Raw genomic sequence first — 21,554 nt, 5'->3', positions numbered from 1 at the left:
CACTCCATTCCTACATTCAGCTCCATCTGGCCCGTCTGACTGCAAAATTCACAGGAGCCCAATAAAAACGGCTTGGAGGGGTTTTTCCTTCTGTAACTGAAAAGAAGTGGCGATGACAAGCTCCTTAATTCCTGTTTAATGACTGTTTTCTCACTGCCAAGGTCCCTGTATAAACACCATTTGTTCTTGCAGCCATAACAGCGATGAAATATAGCTTCCCATACTTCACCGTAACGTTAATCCAACAGACGCTCTTTTGCTCACTCCAGTTAATAGCTGACTGGCAAACTCTGCAAGACTTCTGCGAATCGCACAGAGGTGCCAAATTACTCTGCTGTGCCCTCATACAGCTCAAAAACTTTTTCAGCAAAACCACACTCTTTATCTTCTAAAGACTTTTCTAGGAAATGCAGCCACCAGTCCCAGTAAATGATGATGGACAGATGGGAAAATGGACCCTGCTAATTGAAGTAACGCCTGGTGGCCTCTAAATCTCATTCCAAGTTGACACACTTTGAAATGAATGTACAGAGTGAATGTCCAGACCTGAAAACGTGTCGAAACATGTCAGGAAATTAATTCAGGGATAAAAAGTTCATTTAAAGCTGATCTTGCAATTAACATTCTTGCAATTAACATTCCTATAAATCAGCTGTTGCCAGGCCATGACAGAGCGAGCTGTGGACAGTTGGCAATTTCTTTCCTCTAGTGATCTCAAATAGTTAAAATACATGTACATGGGCGTGTATATATACACACACACATATATATACATAGCTATCATGTAAATTACCTTTTTCATACATCAGCTAGATGGCTAAAATAACCACCAGAAACAACTGGTAAAAAACAATTCTCTGTTCCCAGTTAGCATAAAAGTTTTAGTAAAAGGGTTTTTCTACCATGGAAAGAGAACAAGACATCATACCAAGCGTAAACTGAGAGAAAAAGGATGAGTAAGGAATATATTGAAGCCTACTCAATAAATTTATATGAGCACATATATCGCATTTTTAAACTTTGTAAAGCTAAACTGCTGAAAAGTCCCACCTTAATGACTGATTTGCCAGTGACATTTGCCACTAGAAAATTCATGGCAATATCTTCACAGTTCATATGAGCATCCACCCAGTTCTTGATGTCTCCAGGCATTTTGTAGGTGTAAAGGTAGTTGAAATACTGCAGAATAGAGGGGGAGGGAGAGAGAAGATAATTTTAAATACCAATGCAGAAACTGTAAGACTCTAAATATTTCAGTGACTGAACACCAGGCAGCTAAGGATGGATTATGGGCAAACTGTGATACTGTCTTCAGCCAAGGACTACTTTAGCAGATAGAAATAATTTGGGGGGGCTTAATTACTCCTTTTCTGACCAACACACAAATTTCTTTACAATCAGTTTTCTTTTCTTAAACTGCTAGCTAGAAAGCTACATTCACTGCCAAATTTGCTACATAGTTACAGGTCATGCAAACTGGCAAGAGTTGTTCTCTAAATTCACTAAGGTAACCTTTTGTTTTACAGGCAGAGACAAATCAGTTGTTTTCACAGCAACTGAAAGAGGCTTAGGGAGAGTTTGCAGCTGGTTCTCTGATTGTTGTAGAAAACATGATCACGGCACCACAAAACTCTCACAGAACAAGGACAGAAACACATAAAGCTCTTTAAAAAAAGGCTCGTTGAACTTCAGTATACTGCAAGTTGCATATTACCTTGTGATAAAACGCTGCCCCAGTAAGCACCATTGAGACTTCATTGGTCCATTCTGATTCGTATTTCCATTTGTTCATCTCATGGTCCCAAAGATGCAGGCGGCCTGGATACCCAACCAACCTGTCAGGGAACTCACGCCAAACCTGAAGAGAAAAAGACGTGACACACCGCTGGCCAGGCCTGCACAGCAAGCAAACGCAAATGTGCAGATGCAACACATCTGCTTTGGGAGGGTAGAGTTACAGTGGTGCAAAGACCACTTCAATTCTTCTACGTCCCAGTTCTTGGAATAGGAAGCTGCCTGGAAGAACTATGAAAAAGCCCAAGCTTGCTTTGGAAGGATGCTACAAGGGAAGCCATGCCCCCAGAGCAAAAGGCCACTAAACCAATAACAACTTTCTTGTCGTAGAGAAATGCAACTGACTATTCTAAAAGACTTTAACACTAACTACAACCAAGCACGATTAAAATGGAACTTTTGATGTTAACTTCAGTAGATATGCCTACAACTTAACTACTTTCACAGCTGGCTTTGGATCTAACCAACCTGCTTCCTTTGATAGGAACAGGCTTAGAACAGGCTTATATTTTAATATTTCTGATATTCTTTAGTGGGTGCTTGGATGGATCTACTGCTACATGGAAGGCCTCTTTGCCCTTGACTTGTTCCAGCCAGCTGGATACAATAAAGATACCATCCTTGTCACTCCATACATTATTTTGTAACTGACTACAGGATCAAACACAGTAGACAAGAACAGGGAGAAGGGCATCATTAACGCAATCCCGGTTCTCCACACTGCTGGCCACATTAAATAATGGACAATTTTTGTGTTAGGAAAAAAGGGAGCAAGGATTCTAATTATTTAGAAGGGTCTGAATGCTATTTGCTTGCCAAATACAGAGTTTTTCTTTTTGCTGATCAATAATGAAGTTAGTATTTAACTGCATTATTTGCAGACAAATTACTCAAAATTTGTCCTTTAATCCAAACAACTGCTAGGTTTGTTGGAAGAACACCAGTCTTGACTCTCCAACACACAGTGTTAGGTCACAAGAGTTTTTGTTGCAGGTTGGTAAAGTATAAATAAACAAACACATACCCAAATCTCATCATGTATGCAAGATCAACAACAAAATAACCCATAAATCCCCAGTGGTCACTTCAGTAGCAAACCGCTTTTGTCTGTATAAAAGGCGAGGGAACCCTACAGATGAATTTGCAGTAAAGAAAGCGTTCTCTGGAATTCCACCATCCTGCAAACCTCCCCTCGTCAGCAGTTCACTTGGGGCACTTTCTGTGTGCCAGTATGTTTCATTTGGGAGGCCTGAAATATAAGGACTCTATGCAAGTATTTTGTCAAAGTAAATACGACAAAACAATCACCTTTAAGTTCCTGCTTCTGTATCTACATTTCTGTGATTCTGCATTACCATATGCCTTTTCATCTATACATCTCAACACATTTTATTGCTGTCAGTTAATATAGCTTCAGAATCCCATGATGAGAGCAGTTATTACTTCAAACGTACAGATGAGGAAACCTGCCAAGAATCATACAGAAAACAAGAATGGGAACCAGATCTTCTGACTCCCCGACTGTACTTTATCCAGAAATCAATCTTTCTAGACAGTTCTAGGGCACAGGTACTGGGATAGTATTTAGATAGGACAACGCTCTAACAGAGGGCTCTTGAAAGCAGAGATGATTTGGAACTCAAGGAAGAGAGTTCATAGGACATCGTTACAAGTTGGTGCCATCAAGTAATCAAAAAACCACAGATTTTTTGGCAGACAAGCCAGTGAAGGCTCGAGATACCTATTTTGACAAAACATTAATATAGAACAAAATAAAGAACAAGGTATGATCACTTCCTCTTCCAAAATTTTATTCCTTGCTCTCTAGGACTCAAAAAAATAATGATTTAATTTTAATATTTTTTTAAAACCTATTAGAATGCCCATCTGCCAGCTGCTGGAAGGCTCGACCACATAAGCTACTGAGGCTCAACAAAGGATCTGACAGAACACTACAGATCTGCACTGTACTGGGCTAAGAACTCTTGCAGGGAGAATGGCTTGCACATTAAAGGCAGCTGAAAGAAAGATTAAACTCAGCTACTGCTTCCCAAGGGACTTCAGTGCCTTAGCAACACAGAACCGTAGATTCATATCCCCTTCTAGTTTTTGCCCTCGGTGTCATCTTCAAGAGTCCAAAAGACATAAAATCAAAGCCAACTATAATGCATGTTACTCATGCAGATTTCTTTGTATCACTGTAAAGCTCAACCCTACCCTGACTCTGGCCCCTGAAAATTGTCAGTTTGATGCATCTAAAAAATAACTTGGTTGCTTTAAACAAAGATTCCTTTTAAAAGTAATGCTATCAGAGTCAGTGGAAAAGCTTGGCTTTTTCATCATGTTCATCACTAGTTCATTCAATGGTAATTCCTGGAAAGGCTCCAAATAGCTGCATCCAGCTCATTGCCCAAATCCACACATACGTTTTGTGCCAAAATTAATATATACAGCTACTGCTTATAAGGAAGCTTTCAGAATAAAATCAGTGGTAATGATTCTTATACTGCTTTCTATTTTGTACTATCGTCCATTTTCTTGTTTGATGGTTGCCTCTAATTTATTAGTCTGTTAGGAATACATTCCATTTTAGCCAGTGATCTTATTAGCTTTCTCAGACTAAAGAAGGATAGCCTGATTTAATACTGGTAAGGGACACATCCAAGGAAAAACATATTGCCAAGTGAAGAGGAGGTATGCTTCTTCGTGGACAACACTATTCCAATGACTCTGCTAGACAGCCCTGAAGATAAATATTTTTGGATGCAGCATCTCCCAGATGAGAAGTCAGAAGTTCTGACTTGGTATTTTTACTAAAAATCTTGCAAAAGACACCAAGAGAAAATGTTAGCAATTTTGTTTCCAAGTTGAGCTCCCCAAGTGACATAAACAGCATAGCTAAACCACCCTCTGGTCTCACCTCCCCCCAGTTCTCTCTGCCTCCCAGCCTCGCCTATTCTGTGCTGTTCCGCTGTGCCACAGCTCATTCTCCGGGTAAGCCAGAGGACAGAGAAGCATTTCCTTCTCCAGAATATACTCCAACTTTTATGCATTAAATTTATTAGACTACATTAAGTCACATGCAACTTCAGGAACGGGCTGATTACTATTAGAAAAATTTTAAATTTAATAAACAGAAAAAAAAACAGCATTTCCAAAGCTGTAAGAATGAAATACTGACTATGAATGAAGGAAAACCAAATCAACCCGTATTCCTTCTCTCCTCCCAGAGCCCCATCCACTCTTAATTCTCTCCCAGTCCTCAAAGAGATGGCCTGTGCTATTATTAGAAAAGAAAGCAACATGTAAACACAAAGCCCATTAAAATATAAAGCCATGCTGCTTCGCATGCACCCAATCTGTAAAATAACTTCAATTTGAAGAAGAGCTTTGAATGTGGCCAGTGGTTACCCATGGAGAAGTCTTTTGGTAAGCAGACTTATATTATTCCTTCCATAAAGAAATGCTGAAAAATTAATTTCTAACAGTCAAAATGGAAAAATTCTTCCAAATGTGGCATTCAAACTTGATGATGATTTTAGCCTAGTGAAGTATGCGATTCACCACTGTTGACTTTTTTTTTTAAAAAGAATGCCAGAGACATGAAGCACTGAAAAACAGCTCTGAGACAGAATAAGATCATCTACTAGCAGCAGGCAAAAAGCTTCCAACAGAAAAAACCACAAACTTAGCAATGCACCAAACAATATTTTCTACGAACAACACACATGCACTCAGAGCAATAATCCAAATTTAGATTATTTCTATTATTGCTATAATAAAAAAACTTTATCTTGGTAAGGACAAAGTCCTGGCTAAGTATCTATTAAGAAATCTTCATGAACTTCATGCTTGGAAACTGTTATCCCCACTTTTCAGAGTGGTAGAAATGCTAAGCCATCTGTCTCGAGGCCAGCTGAGGCACAGAGGTGGGAATACTGCAACACCTCCTTTCAGTCCCACATTCAAACACGAACACTTCAGGAGCAGCCAATGATTCTGCTTTAAGTTTCTAAGATTACGATAATCTAAATACTCGTTCCTTTTCTTGGGTCTCTCCAATACTCCCTCTGCGAACAGCAGAGATTGGTAAGTGGGGAAAAAGCTGTCTAGCCCTAACAGTTGTTTTTCCCAGTGCCCCAAGTCACGCCTGTGATTTCATCATGCAACTTAACAGAAATACTTTTTTCAAAGTCAGAAAGTCACACGGATTCTTCTCCTACCTTAATACAGCAGCACACAGGGACTATTTTTCTGCTTGCTCCAATAGATTTACGCAATGTCATAAATCACTGTACCATAATAGTTCACTTTTAACAAGTAAAAAATGTCTGACACTTTGAGTGTTACTATAATTTTTTATCGCTGGAAGTGTACAGAGATCAAAGTTTTCTGGTTTTTTTAGGCTTGCTCTATACATTCAGACAAGTCTGTGACAGGGGGGGTTTTGCCACATGTTTAAACATAAAGTCTCTAGGATGTCAGGAGGAAAAAAGAAATTACTGAATGTCACGTTTCCAGCCCTTCTTATGACCAAAGCAGAAGCAGACATACTTTTAAAAGAAAACTTTCTAGTAACATTATATGCTGCTACTGTTCCCTCTGGATTCCCCTGCAAATGAGTCAAGAGCTTGAGAGATACTTTTCTGGTAACACACATAAACAGATAAATAAATTATCACAGGCTGAGGACAATTTAAACATCTGGGAGCCAGCTCAGGCCTGTCAAGCAAGTCACAGACACTCAGGGACAGGAAAGATCAATCTTCAGCCCCTGACTTCTGTGCCAGAGAATAGGAACTACATCACCCACCCTCTACACGAGCAAAATCGTGTATTTATAAAATAATCTGCTGTGCTCCTGTATTTAAAGTAATTTCTACTAATTTATTTTACAGGGGGAAAAAAAAAGTAATTACAAAATATAAGGATTTAAATTTAAACTACCCACAGGTTTGTGTCAGCTATCTGCTCAATAATACATTTTAATTTTCCATCAATGTGGCTGTGTAGTAAGCTGAATTCCCAGAATCAAAAAGGAATAGGATTTATAATAAAATGCTAAAGTAATAGTTTTTAGTCTGCCAGACTAAACAATCTCGTGTCCAAACAGTTACATTCACACACTGAATGTAAGGACTGTACCCAGATAGTCCCTGCAACCAATGCACGTGGTCCACAGAAGGCCAATAAATTCGCCAGCAGAGCCTAACAGCTAGACCTGGGGACGAAGAGCTGGAAGTCCCAACTGCCACCTAATCCCACTGACCACAGGGGAATTCACATTAACTTTTCTTTGCTGCTTTTTTTTTTTTCATGAGGATAACCCTTCCCTTCCTAAGAGACCAGACTCAATATATGTGAAGTTACAGATACTCTCCACTGAGGATGTTTAAATTAACACTTCAGACACATGAGCGTCACAGTTCTACTTCTCATGACTTCTGGCTGACACAGCTGAAACTCAGCTGCAGTTTGAATCTCTGCTTTGAAGCCCTCCAAGCCTGCTTTGCCAGCAGCAGAGATTCATTTGGAACTACTTGCACAGCCACTTACATTTAAAAAAAAAATCAAAACCCCAAGCTTATTTTTATTTACTTTGAGACAGCCCGATGAAAATAAGACTCAAACTGCAAATGGAGCCAGGATTTACAGCATGTACATTATGGATTTGCTACCTTTCACCCCATCAGTTCACCCTCATAATTAGTAGTTATAGCACCAACATAGACAAAAGCCAGCCAGCTCCCAGAACTGCCAACAATTGATTGCTCTGCTGTTGCAGTGCAGTGCTTAAAAAATTCAGTGTAGACAACGGAATCTAGAGAAGGCATATGTGGCCAAAAATCCCCCTTCCTTCAGTTGTCTTCTCTTCATTCCATCTTTCACACTTCATGTACTAACCCATTACTCTCAACCTGGCAATGGAAGTATTTCCTTTCTGGAGACACACATGATAGATTAAACCTCTGTCTCCAGTACTTAACATCTTTGTTATTACATCAGCATACCTACATTACCACAAGTCATTTCTTGAGTCCAAAAGCTCGTTACTTGCTAACAGTCTCTTTCACTTGAGAGGGAGAAAGAGCCATATTTTACCACATACGTATTCACATTAAAGAAATACTTCCAACATTTCTTAAAAAGTATCTTCTTGTGTTAACAACTACACTTAAGATTGTTAAAAATGAGAAAACTATCTCATTTAGTTTGCTTTCTACCCTTTAGAAAAGTGGTTATCATTATTTCAGTCAATTTAGGTAACAGTTCTGTGTTCTAACTCTCATCTATGAAGCCAGCCCGGTGTTGGTTTGCTCTTGACATTGCAGGTACAGGTGTGACTAAATGATTCAAACCTTTCTTAAAATAGGATACTACATTTTCTAATGTTTCTTAGTAATTTACAAATACAACGTTTGTCTTAAATACACACATATAACAGTACTGTCAGATTATGGACTGTGTCACATACTCCAATACAAATGGAAGATGAAAAAAACTCATTCAAGCCAAGTTTTAGAAGGAAGACAACAGTGTTGCTTTAAGTAAGTGAGTTTTTTAACAAACAACTCCAATGCCTATGAAGACTTTCACCTCTCCATACTGCCACAGGCAACTGATTTGGACAAATTTTCTTTTGACAAACCCTCATTACAACAGCAGCTGTTGAAGCTTTGCCATTTCAAGCATACGTCACATGCATCCCCTCCTTGACATTCTTCAGTTCCTCTTTTCATTGCACTCCACCTTACTTTGGCATGTCCTCAAGAGGCTTCCTCTGTTCCCAGCACTTGATCTCTGAAACTTGTCTTGTCCATCAAGACACATTAACTTGGATAGCACTTCTGATTTGTCTGAAAACTGCTTAAACTGTTAAGAAGAATGTAATCCAGTGTCTCTAGACTGATTCCATCACACCAATTACACAGCATTTTCTGGAGTCTTTTGGCATTACTGTGCCAGTTATCAAAAATTTTCTGTTAGCAGGCAGTTTTTTCCGTAAAGTAATGAGAATCTGTAAAAATATTTCAGTCAGCATTGAACTGTTACCATAAAGAGAGATACAATAATCTGAATCAGCAGACTGCACAATTTCCTCCACTTTAAATACGCATGTAATGTTGAAGTGAGCAGCCTAAGAGACAGGAATAAAAAACCCATTCTCTTACCTCATAGCCAAACTGGAGTTCATCTGAGGTTAGCATAATGATATCATCATCAATAGCCAACACTGCTTCTGTTTCAATCTCATCGTAGGGGAAGAAGCGGTTACTAAGTTTGTTTTCCGCAGTCCTAACAACTTTCAGAGGAACGCGAATCTTTGGCCAGAGGGAATCTAGAGAGAAAAATTAAAAGAAACAGAATTCAGTATTATACTTGACTTCTGAACAAGTCGACACATCTGTCATAGCTTCTCTTTACTTTTTTTTTCTTCACATCTTAAACAAAAGCTTCTTAATGACTGATTTACACCTGACATGTTAGGCAAACATGTAAGTGTATGAAGGCAAGAGACAGAAGTTCAGCTACATTTCCCTCTTTTGCTCTCGGTAGAGAGCTTCAGACAGCTACATAGAGTATAGCTTGCCCAGAACAGCAGTCTGCAATAACCGCTTAACAAGAATCAGTGATACCAAATTTTACTCAAGATATTTTATTCAACTGCAACTATTTAAAAGAATGTGAAGCAGCAGTATACAATCACTGACTGCAAGTCTAGGGTCATAAAGAATTTGAAAAAGAATGTTAGTTCTATCAAGTGCTGAGAAAAATAAATTTTATTATATCAATTAAAAATCAAGCTACACCAAAACATTAATAACTATTGAGAGTTAAGGAGTAGATTCTGTGTATGAGTACTTTCTTTCATCTTCAAAGTCCTAGGAGACAGTGATAAAGTAAGCTAGATAAATGCAAAAGGATTCTACTTGTGCCCTACAGCATCCCTACAAAGCAGAACAGAGCACTGGAGTACATAATCATGAAAATTCATAAGTCAAATGATGCTTTAACTAGCAACAAAAAACATGTAGATACAAAACTGGATCCAATTCACTCTACAATGAGATGAGATTTCCATTTCTTGCTATGTGTTTAAAATGTAGCACTAAGTTTCACATTAACAGTTGCAGCAGGCTTTTGCCTATTTTCAAAAATTTTCAAAATCCTATTCTATTTCTACAAAAGTATAGCTGCAGGCATAAGTATAGAGCACCAAGCTAAAAGAAACACAACTAAGGATCACATATTAAACATTAATTCTAAATGCACGTATTTAACCATACACATTTTCTAGCACAAAGTTTAACAGTAGTCACTATTACAGTACGATGCATCCCAAAAGCACAAATGCATCAAAAAGTAGTTTAATAGCTAAACAAATACAAGTGTGATTTGTTGGTTTCTTCCAGCTTTCACAATAAACATGTATTTTAATGAAAAACAGAGGGAAAAGAGAGCATTGTAAGATGAGTCTAAGTACCTTGTGGACAGTAGATAGAGGAACACTTGAGTTTCTTACACTGGTGAAATGGAGGGGATGACAATGAGAAGAAATTATAAGAAAAATAAGTGAAAATACTTTAAATCACCTACAAAGTGACTGCTCAGAGAATTTAAGTTGTTCTCTGTGTCAGATGAAAATGTGCATAAGGACACACCTCGAGGGAGGTGATCCTTCCCCTCTGCTCAGCACTGCTGAGGCCACACCTGGAGTACTGTGTCCTGTTCTGGGCTCCTCAGTACAAGAGAGACATGGACAGACTGGAGAGAGTCCAGCAAAGAGCCACGAAGATGACGAAGGGGCTGGAGCATCTCTCCTATGAGGAAAGGCGGAGAGCGCTGGGATTGTTTAGCCTCAAGAAGAGAAGGCTCAGGGAGGGTCTCATCAATACGCGCAAATACCCGAAGGGAAGGTGTAAAGACAATGGAGCCAGGCTCTCTTCACTGGTGCCCAGCGAGGGGACCAAACGCAACAGGCGCAAACTGAAACACAGGAGGTTCCCTCTGAACATGAGGAAACACTTTTTTCGCTGTGAGAGTGACTAAGCACTGGCACAGGTTGCCCAGGGAGGTGGTAGAGTCTCCATCCTTGACAATATTCAAAAGCTGTCTGAAGATGGTCCTGTGCAACCTGCTCTAGGTGACCCTGCTTGAGCAGGGGGGTTGGACAAGATGATCGCCAGAGATCCCTTCCAAGCTCAGCCATTCTGTGATTCTGTGGTAACTGAAACCTGTAAGAACTGACACTGGGCCTGAGGCCACTGAAATTTTCATCAGTGATCTGAAATACATATAAATTGCCAGTGCAATTTGCAAGTGACACAAAGGCTGGAGACATGAAAAAACAGCAGGGACAATAAGGTCATACAGAGCACTCTGGACTGCTTAGTATAAACTAGGTGCATTTGAACAAAAGCCAGACTGACACAACTCGACACACAGTTAAACACTAGGACCAAGGCAACTTTTCCCCTAAAAGCAGCTGCTGGAAAGGATTTAGGTGTCAGAGTAGACTTTAGTTTTCAGCATGCTGCTGGCGCAAAACGAACTCATGTAATTCTTGTGTATGTAGGTGGGCAAGTAGTAAGTCAAGGGGAGTGGATGGCAATTTTCCCTGTATGCACAGTCAGATAGATGCTAAAATACTGATTGATTCTGGTGTATTTTTCAAAGCACATTAAAACACTGGAAATGGAGCAGGAAAGAACCACATAAGTTATCTGAGGGCAGGAGAAAATGCCTTACGGTGGAACTTGGAGATCAATCTGTTTAGCTTATTAAAAGAAGGAACAAAAAGCAGATTTGATTAACATGTGCACAGGAAGAAAAATGCCACATATCTTCAACCAACTAGAGAAAGACATAACAAAAAACAATGACTGGAATCTGAAGCCAGGCAAATTCAAAGTATAAGTAACAGTTTTTAACAGTAACAGTGGTTAACCTCTGGGGGAAGTTAACAAGGACAGCAGCTGATTCTGTATGTCTTGTCCTTGAACACAACTGGGCACTATTATAGAAGATGTGCTTAAGTTAGATAGAAGTCATTGGATTGAAAAGAAAGGTGATGTGATGACTTGTGGCTGACAGGTCAACCCACATGATCTTACCATCCCTTCTGCTTCAAACTCTAACACCACCTACAAGTAAAACTTGCTCCCAGGAACAAGTGTCCACATCCTCATTGCCACTGGGCCTCTTGGATTTAATACCTCACACAACACTCTTATATAAAACACAGAGCTGCACGCTGCTTAAAGACACCAGAGTCCAAACACTACTTCACTGGGAAAACAAAGCCATCTTTCCAAACCACACCAAAAGTCTCCAAAAGTCAGTTTTTCTTGGAGCTGTATTTTAGAAAGAAGGATTGGCATGCATGGGTGGCCAAAAGAAAGGAGAAGAAATACAGAGCGATATTTACTGGCAAAATTTGTATTCGGTTTCCTACCCTGAGGTTTTTCCTGTGAGATTGAAGAAGTGACTGTAAAAGTCTACCTTTATCTGGGTGGTCTTGTAGACCATGACCTATATTTGACATGTATGCAGGTTCTTGTCCAGTTTTACTCACCTCTTTTCCTTCTAGTAGAAGGCAAGAGGCACCACCCCAAACACTGATGCACACTTCAGTGGCTTGGAAGATTGATTAGTAGCTAGTTGGAAGGATTCAGCCATGCTACTGATGGGCTCCAATAGAAGTCACAGTCAGCAGCAGCTGGGGAGATACAGCAAGAACTTTGGGGCCACAGCCAAAATGTTCAGGACGCATGGATTCCAATTACAGTGCAATGAGCTCATTTTATTCTCAGCATTGTAAGGTCTTTGAAATCCCCTGCTTGAACCATAATCTGAAACAATGATTCTCATAGGACACCACTGAAATTCCAAAATTTTCATCTTGCTAGTCACCCTAACCTCAGGAGGCAGTAACAGTGAACGACTGGAACAGTCTATTGCAAATTAGTACTCTCAAAGCCAACTTACTGCTTTACCATACAACACACAAGTATCTGTATTTATAAGACAGTTACAGGTACCTCAAAGACACATATCATGGCCTCATAAAGATTGTAGACTGTTGAATGTTTGCAAGCTACTTAAAGACCTTAGGCTAATTGGCTATAATTATCCAATTATAATCCCAACATTGGTATCAATTTTAAGCACCCTGCTAGATCCACAAAAGACTCCACTGGCACAAGTGTTTCAGTAGCAATCAGAATTGCCGTAGGTATGTACGCATTTGTAAATTTGTATCAACAAAGTTGACATTTTGTAAGTGATAAGTATGCTTTTATTCAGGCTTTTCTTCCTTTTTCCTCTGCTACACATTAGAAAAAAAAAAGACAACCAAGTTACAACAAAGATCTTATTTCAGTGCAGCAATACAGCGAAACAGAAATTGAAAAAGTCACTGGGATTGAAAAGCAGTCATTCAGAAAAACAAGCAAGCATGGACACTTTAAACTTCTAGCTCTTCGGAAAATCAACTCTTTGATAGCTTAATAACAGACATGCCACTTGCATAAAAATATGGCAACACAAGAAAAAGTAATGAAAAGTGTATGAAAAATGAAGGTGTAATCTAATTATAAACAGCATGCATCTCAGACGTCAATAAATCCTGTTAAATCCATGTGATTTACTAAGGTCTTGGGAAGTCTCTCAAAACAACCAATTCTGAAAAAGAGGTATGTCACTCAAACGTTGATGTTTTGAGAAACATAATACAAAGTTTCTGAATTTGGACTTAAATTAACGAACAGAAAATATTACCATTTTAGAGAAACTTTGAATACGACGTTCGGGTACCAGTTACTCTGCGGCATGCAAAGCGAAAGAAAGCGTAAAACCACTTGCTGCCGAGAGGCCGATCTGATACTGAAGGTTGCTGCACCTACAGAGATGGAAGGGATGTCACGACACAGTGACACCAGGGTAGCCGCTTCAGCAGCCTGGGCAAACATGATTAGCACAAAGAACAGCAGGCTTCACTCAGAGATCCAAGTACTCAAAATCAGCCCTGCTGCAGGAACTCCAAAAGAAATATATAGTCAATAAGAAAAAAAAAAAAAAAAAGACAACAGCTACTTCAGAAGTTAAAGTTTTAGAATCCATCAGAAAGCTTGAAACCGTCTACATTTTAAAAGACCACAAAAGAAGAGCATTTGTACTTTTCTTTTTACACATCGGAGAAATGTGGCTTAAAGAGAAGCCAGAGACAGGGCCTGCTGCTTCTGTAATACCACGCTCTGAATTTTCAAACACTGCTTGGGAAGTTTGAAGAAACCTCAGTACCAGCAAAACCTATGTGGGGGAATTTCTCAGTTTAGTAGACCTCTCTATAACCAAGGTAAAAGCACATAATTTAGTCTTATAGTAAGAGGGCACCGCATCATTTAACAGAGTATGACAAAAGATAAAAGAAGCCCAAGACAAGAAGGCAGATTGAAGTCTTACAAGATGGCATGAGAACCTTTAAGCATATAAAAGTAAAAATGTATGTTTGGACCAGGAATTATTCTTACTACTTTTAAAACCAGCGAGGACTTTCTGTGACGCAGCAGAAGACGGAGGTAAAGTATGAAAATACAGCTCTCTGGAGTCTATAAAAATCTATGTACATACAGAGTCTGAAGAGAATGACAGGTACCTCCTATTGCACATCGTACTGAAATAATTATGAGAGAAGAGTGTTCGAATAACACACTTGCTGGCAACAAGACTCAGGGCATTCTTGGCACTTGTGCTATTTAGGACTACTGATGCACCCGTTGCAGGAGCTGCCCACAGAAAACAGCGTGTGGTCTTCTAAACACAAAATCAGCAGTTTCCCAACTTTTCCAAATGCAGTTTCCACTTCTAATGGGCTTGCAATCCCTAACCACCACATACATGGCTGTATTTCTGGCCAGCCCACAATCCCATCTCTAAGTCCTGCAAGTCCGCATCTCACAGCAAATTTTTCAAGCATGATTTCAACATGATTTCCACAAACTGCAGGACCAAAAAAGTGTCATAATTACATTCCCATTTAAAACACTCATATACAGAAAAGCAGCAAAACCCCCCCATCCTCTAAATATCCATTTCTCAGCTACAACTCTCAGTGAATTACACGAAAGACATAAGGAAGAGAAGGGAGAACAATCATGAGACAGAGAACTTCGTTATAACCTAAAGGAATACCCTCTCACACCAAAAAACCCTTTCACTTTCCACACCTCCCTAGGCTTGCCATCAGATGTTTGCAACAAAAATGTAAGTAACATAAGCTTGCAAAACGCTTATGTATAAAAATGAATTCTTAGTCTGAAATCCAGCCTTGTTTCTCAGCTCTAAATGAACTGTTACACCATACATAAGAGAGGGATCATTAAAAATAATAGAGAGTAGTATTTCTATGGAGTGTATTGTCTCTTTTCAAAGAGAAATGGCACTGTCGTGTTGTTAAATAGCACCATTCTCTGCATCCTTGCTTCTGAGAAACTGGGAAGTTAATAGCATCTGAAGGGGTCCCTTTAGCAGCAGATACATTATCATCTCTCTAGTCAGTGGACAGAAGTGTATTTATATAGGAAATCACTTGCTCTATTAATCATCCATTTCCAATTTCAACATTCAACCTAGGGAAAGTGAGAATCAATACAGCTGCTGTACAGAGCTAACCAATATTCTTGGGACACTCATTCTAAGTAGTATCAAGTTCAAAAATAGCAAGTGATACTTGAATGCAGATGGTTTGCTGCATTTGCAATTGGAAGCAGCAGGTAAGGATAATGAGGAGGAGCTGGAAAGACAGCGTATACTTTTGATGGCAAGAACTGAATGCTTGCCAGTATTAAGAGCAATATGACAAATTAAAAAGATCCACTTATTAGCTAAAATAACGGCATTTTGATGACTCATACAAAGGCGCTCATACAAGCATGCTTTTCCTATTTGACTTCCTCAGTAACAACAGCTCGGAGTATCTCATGAATGCTGATAACCTGGCACCAGAGGATTAATTCATATTAAGCTCAGACTTCCCACAACTCCTGTGGAGCCCACTTGGAATTGTATAAAGGAAAAACCTTTCCAGAAGTTGTGCAAGGTAGACTAAGATCAATACGAAACTGGCAGGAAATATCTCTAAACATGCTCCTCTGCACCTGCAGTTGCAGAGAATCCCATACACCATGCTCAACTCTCATACCTGATCTTTTATAAAATCTTTTATTTGATGCTCATCCTAATGGGTCTATAATAGTCTGTATGAATCCAACTAATTGAACATGGATGATGGAAGCCTAACAAGTACTTTTTCATTCTCTAAGACTGACTGACTGGTAGAACTTTGCTGGAATCTGAAGTTTCAAAAAAACTGTCAGAAGCAACAACATCAAGCATGTTACATCTATTTATTACCAGAATTCCTTCAATAATGGCTGCCTGAAAAAGTCTGTCCAGGCATTTCAACTGCTTCAGCTTAGAACTATCTGTTCAAAACAGGTGGTCTCTACTAATATTACAGCGTTTGTATTGGTCTACAGTCATGCACAGAATTTCTCTTATATATAACAAAACAGAATATTGGTTTCTAGGACATTTTTTAGAGGCCAGTTTTGTTAAGATGGGTTTGTTAAGCTAAATTTCTAGACTTCCTTGGGAAGTAACATTGCAAAATGTTCATAAGATGATTCATGGAAGACTAAAACCATCATGAATTAGTTCTCTAGCTAATCAAGGAAAATGACAATGTCCATCATGAAGAAGCCAAATGAATTCAAAACCTAATGAGAAGTTAAAAAACCCATTCCTACCAGCACTGACTATAAAAGGCACAGTATGCAAAAAACCTTGTCAATGTAGTTTTTATTATTTTTTTTTAAAGTTAACACTTCAAGATACAGCAATCCATGGGATACTCAGGTTCCTTATACCCAGTGGTTTGTATCAATGTTGTCCATTAATAGTATCAAACTCAAATACAAAGACGATTATTGCAGTAATACCCACAAGCCTTATGGTCTGTATCTTATTCCAAGATTATCAGCAACTTCACTCCAGGAACCACTACCCATACAACTACAAAGAAAGTACATGTTCTTTAAAATACATTTTTCATTTTTATAAAACTGAACCTAAAAAGGAATCAAGCTACCACACACGATTTGTAGCTTGTTGCATATTTACTAACAGTAATGCATTTAGACATTTTTATACCATTTATGGTATAAAGAACAGAGATCACATCCCCTAAATCCAAAGAGCACTTAAGATCAGCAAGATGAATCTATAAAGCTTTAAGGTTCCAGATTAAAATCATCATCGTATGTGGTATTTTCTCTCTCCTATTTCACATAAGATCTGATGTTTTTATCATCATAAGTACTCTGAAAACTTCAAAATGTTTGCACAAGACATCTGTGTTGCTCATAGATTTCTCTGCTGCAGTTGTATTTTTTTTCCTAAGACACTGCTCAAATTTTGAGTTCAAAACCAAAAGATTAGACCCTTGGTTTCCAGTCTTACCCAAAACGCAGTGGCCCTACTTTGACACACAGATTTAGCAACAACCTCAAAACACAAAGGAAAGCTTCCACCCCTTTACACATACCTGTCTATGATACCTCCCAAATAGAAAGTATGGGAAGGCAGTGTGTTGAACTAAGCAAAATAAAAGCCAAAGCACAGGTCCTTCTTGAATCAATTCCTTGCCCTGAAGCTGAATTACTGAGTGATGGTGAAGACGTCACCTCTGTGTACCCCAGTTACTAAAGCTGTAAAATGGGAATAACCAGCTAATCTACTGGTTACATAGCCAAGATATACATATTTGTAAATGTTTTGAAGGTACTCAGATTAAATTACACCTATAAAAAGCAGGTTTCTTTATTATTTATATCTTAAAACAGTTATATTTTACTTTGATTTCAAAGTAGACATTACCTTTCTAATTAGAAATCTCAGTAGCTACCTAGTAACAATGCTACTTACACAGCAGTTTTAAATGACAGGTCTCAAAGCATTTTATCTAAGACAATATCGCTGTATTAATCTTATAGACATGGAAACTGCAGCACAGTAAGGAAAGAGTTGCTCCCATTCAGCAGGCAGAAGCTATGTCTGGTCAGTGCCCCAGCTTTAAGAACTATCTGTCCAAGAAAAATAATTGAAACATTGGGGTTTTTTTAGGGCTCATTAATTTTTGTTCATTTCTCAAGAACCTTGTAAGATGGCCTACGTGTCCTTCGCTGTGTTCAGGTACCAGTACGGCAAAACAAGCAGGAACTCAAGAGCAGACAGCAGGGTGACTGAAGATCAGTCACGTAAGCTTGTACTAGTTGCCTCGCGTTTCCTTCAGCCTCAGTGGAGTAAAAAAGAGTACTTCTGGAGGGATGATTTAGTTCACCCTAAAATAAATACCTAAGGCAGGCTAGATGGAGGGCGCTTGTTTCTTTTCACGGATTCTAAGGGATACACGGGGCGATGAGCTCAGACTTGCACAAGTAGCTCTCAAACATTTGAAGTTGAGAGTGGTCCTTACAAACACATAGGACAAAGGGAAAAATAATCTTTAAATTGCTACTGATTTCTAGACCACATACATGTAAGCTAGTTTTTCTCCAACTTTATAGTTTTGTATGTTATTTGGGTGAAAACTTTCCAGTCCGGTGTTCATTTAATCAGTTGCCCTCTTAGCTGTTTAGTTTAGTTATTATCAGCCAGTGTGACAAAAAAATTTGTCTGTCCTATCAGAGCTGCATCTGCCTCGATAGGCCTCGATTTGCAAGGAGTTTGTTTTCCATACACATTGCACACTCCCCATACCTGCTACCATTCTGCAGCGCAGCAGCTGAGACCAGCTTCAGCCTGTGGCCTGCACCGAGGGATGCTCAGCACTACTGGCAGCAGGGAGACCACAATTCAGTCTCGTCATTCGTCTGGCAAAAATCAACATTAGTTCTTTTTCAGCTCATGCTGACAAATGCACCTTTTCACTCAAACTTTACTAAATGGTGAGGACAGGCAAAAAAGGATTTTTATCTTACAGAATGTTGCATTTGTTGAGGGGTGCAGCATCTTAAATTTTGTATAATATTTAGAATAGAATATTTCATTTTTATTCTGTTTTCCTCTTAAAGTCCTGAGTTTGTTGAGTTTCATTACATGAAGGCATTATTGGAAGTACATAAGCATTCATTAAAAATAAAATCAAAGCCAAAAACCAACATTAGTTTTAGAATTTGCATGTATTTCAAAACTTCCTATGCTAGGGACAGATCTACTTCCAATACATACTGCTTTGATGACAATGTCATTTTCAATTATAATATTTTTCTGGTGTTGACAGCAGAAAGAAAGCAGCAGCCACATGTCATATTTGTGTGGCACTATGCCAGCTACATCTCAGGAGACCTAAATCCAATTCTCAACTTTCCACACATAATCACTATGGAAGACAACTCCGCGTCCTTCACCCAGCCCTCCCACTTACACATGCAAAACAAAACAAACACACAAAGGGTTGCAATGACAAAAGATTTGCTTCTGTATCAAAACGTGTCCCTTAATGGAAAGGGCCAGGAAATACAGCACTTGATGCTCTAGGAGGTTAAGCACCTCAGCTTTACTATAACCAATTAAAAGCGAATAGCCATAAAAGTGCAGATACTACTGTAGGGTAATAAACCAGACTTTATCAGTGACAGTGGTGCACATTACAAACTTCAAACTCATTCCTTGCTCTAATCCATCAGAAAATTCCTGGCTTTAACAGGCTATAAACAGCAGAAGCTTTGAAGTCCAAGGATTAGGATCATTAATAGACAGACTGAATGAGAGACTGGCTGAAGAGCCAAGTGGAATGCCCTGCATGGATCTGGAATAAAACAACTTAATTTAATCACACTGACCTCTCTCTAGCCATAGGCCAAGAGATTATGCTGGTTATAACAGCAATAAAGGGACAAGGGACACGAGAAACAAAGTTATTTGCTTCAATGCAACGTTCAGGCTAATGTAAGGGCAAAATTGCCTATGCTTTCAACTGCGCTCTCATATCCACAATTTTAAGCTCTACAGGCAAAGACTTTTTTTTTTTTTTTAAACTATTTTATGACAGTGGTAATCAAGGCAGAAAAAAATTAAACACACTAATTTTCCAGAATTTCTAAATGCAAAATTAATAGAATTTTTTAACAAAAAAGATCATTCTAATGATTTATTTGCTTCAACTCTCCTGTATCTCAGAAACAATCCATTTGGGTTAAATTCACCTGCATTCAGTAATCGCATAACTGAATATAACACTAAGCATTTTTGCTTTTAGAAAAAGACTTCTTACTGCAAAAATTGCAGTTATCATCAATTTATATGCAACACTTCTCACTCTAAAGGGTTGCAAAACATTTAATAAACCAGTAAACTTGAGGTGTTTAGCACAGCAGTATTACAGAACACTTTTTAAAGCATACAATAAAGCCACTCTGCTTTGAACTGGAGTGAGTTGCCAAAATGGCAAGTGAGCCAAGTGAATGGTAGCAAGAGCTTGGCTCTGAGAAGCTGTTAGAAGATGGTAAATTGAGACAAGTGCCCAGGGATTAATTTTTACATTGCATGTTGCTGCTATGCAGAATAGCTAACTTTGAAGAGTGGAAAACAGCAGCAGCTGAAGCCTCTGAAAAGAGAATTACAAAGCAAGGAGTCTTAACGACATGCTCCATTCACTACAGAAGACAGAAGAATCCACAAGGTTCTGTACCACCAAATATAGCATTTTTTTTTGAACACATAGTCCTAGAAGGTAACATTTCTTCTCCCACAAAATAACCACATTTTCAGATGAGAATGACAGATTCATATGTACAGCATATGGGAAACAAACTCATTTACAGCTTCTATACCTACAGTATTTAATCAAGAATGAGAAGAGGAGGCTTTGATTGCCCAGAACAATGCTCAGGATTTTAGCATTAATGTTTGGAACTTGGAAGAAGCTCATGCTAGGAATCAATAAACACAGAAATAAAACATGCAGCATTGGAGTGGTTGTCTGGCACAGGGGAGGGTTACCACAAGCCAAGCTTAGGTACCTTCCTTTACATGGGGCAATGCCTCCTGGCTCTCCCATTTACTCCATGGAGATTTTATAAAGGATTTCACCAATGTCAGGGCCTATGCTTCCAGCTGAGGACCTGGGAGAAGAGCAAAAGCAGCATGGTCTTGTGAAGCAGACAGCCTGGGGCTGGGAAAAAAAGGGAGCTGGTGGAAGACAGAGCAGCCACAGCATGTGCAGTGGTGTTATAGGGAAGGAGACAGAGAAACATGGGATTAGGATCTTGGGTTTGGAAATGCAGACAGCAACCTGTGAGGACTGGGCAGCCTGAGGCTGAGGTCCTGGCTTGAGGGGATACAGTACAGCAGCATGCCAGCAGATACCCATGCCAGCGAAGCACACCTCAGCTACTGAATATTAAACAGATTAATTCAGAGATTTACAGCACTGAGTTCACACTGCAGTCATTAATATATTTTTGAAACCAAATCTTCTTCCAAAAATCTACACATTTAAATCATTTGGGAAAAGGTCTATGAATGTGCCCTCATTTTACAATAACCATGAATTAAAAAAAAAATTAAAATATCATGCAGACTTCACCAGACTCACTCAAAGACTGTAAAGACCAACATAGCACCATATGGGTTGGAAACAAACATTTAAAAAAGGCACATATGTCTTGTCTTACTGGGCTAGCTGTAGCATTTTC

General features: G+C 39.0%; 1 protein-coding gene across 1 annotated transcript in view; it reads right to left on the bottom strand.

The window, feature by feature from the left end:
- The window catches only part of EXT2 (exostosin glycosyltransferase 2), an 80,497-nt gene that overhangs the window by 10,941 nt on the left and 48,002 nt on the right, over positions 1 to 21,554 (bottom strand). The window contains 3 exon segments of the mRNA XM_009647557.2: positions 1,051 to 1,179; positions 1,715 to 1,858; positions 8,967 to 9,133. Of these exon segments, the coding sequence (XP_009645852.2) occupies positions 1,051 to 1,179; positions 1,715 to 1,858; positions 8,967 to 9,133 (440 nt within the window).

Source organism: Egretta garzetta, unplaced genomic scaffold (assembly GCF_000687185.1).
Source record: "Egretta garzetta isolate BGI_Z169 unplaced genomic scaffold, ASM68718v1 scaffold329, whole genome shotgun sequence".
NCBI classification, from domain to species: Eukaryota; Metazoa; Chordata; class Aves; order Pelecaniformes; family Ardeidae; genus Egretta; species Egretta garzetta.
Note: the sequence above shows the minus strand (reverse complement) of the source record. Positions and strands in the feature narration are given on the sequence as shown.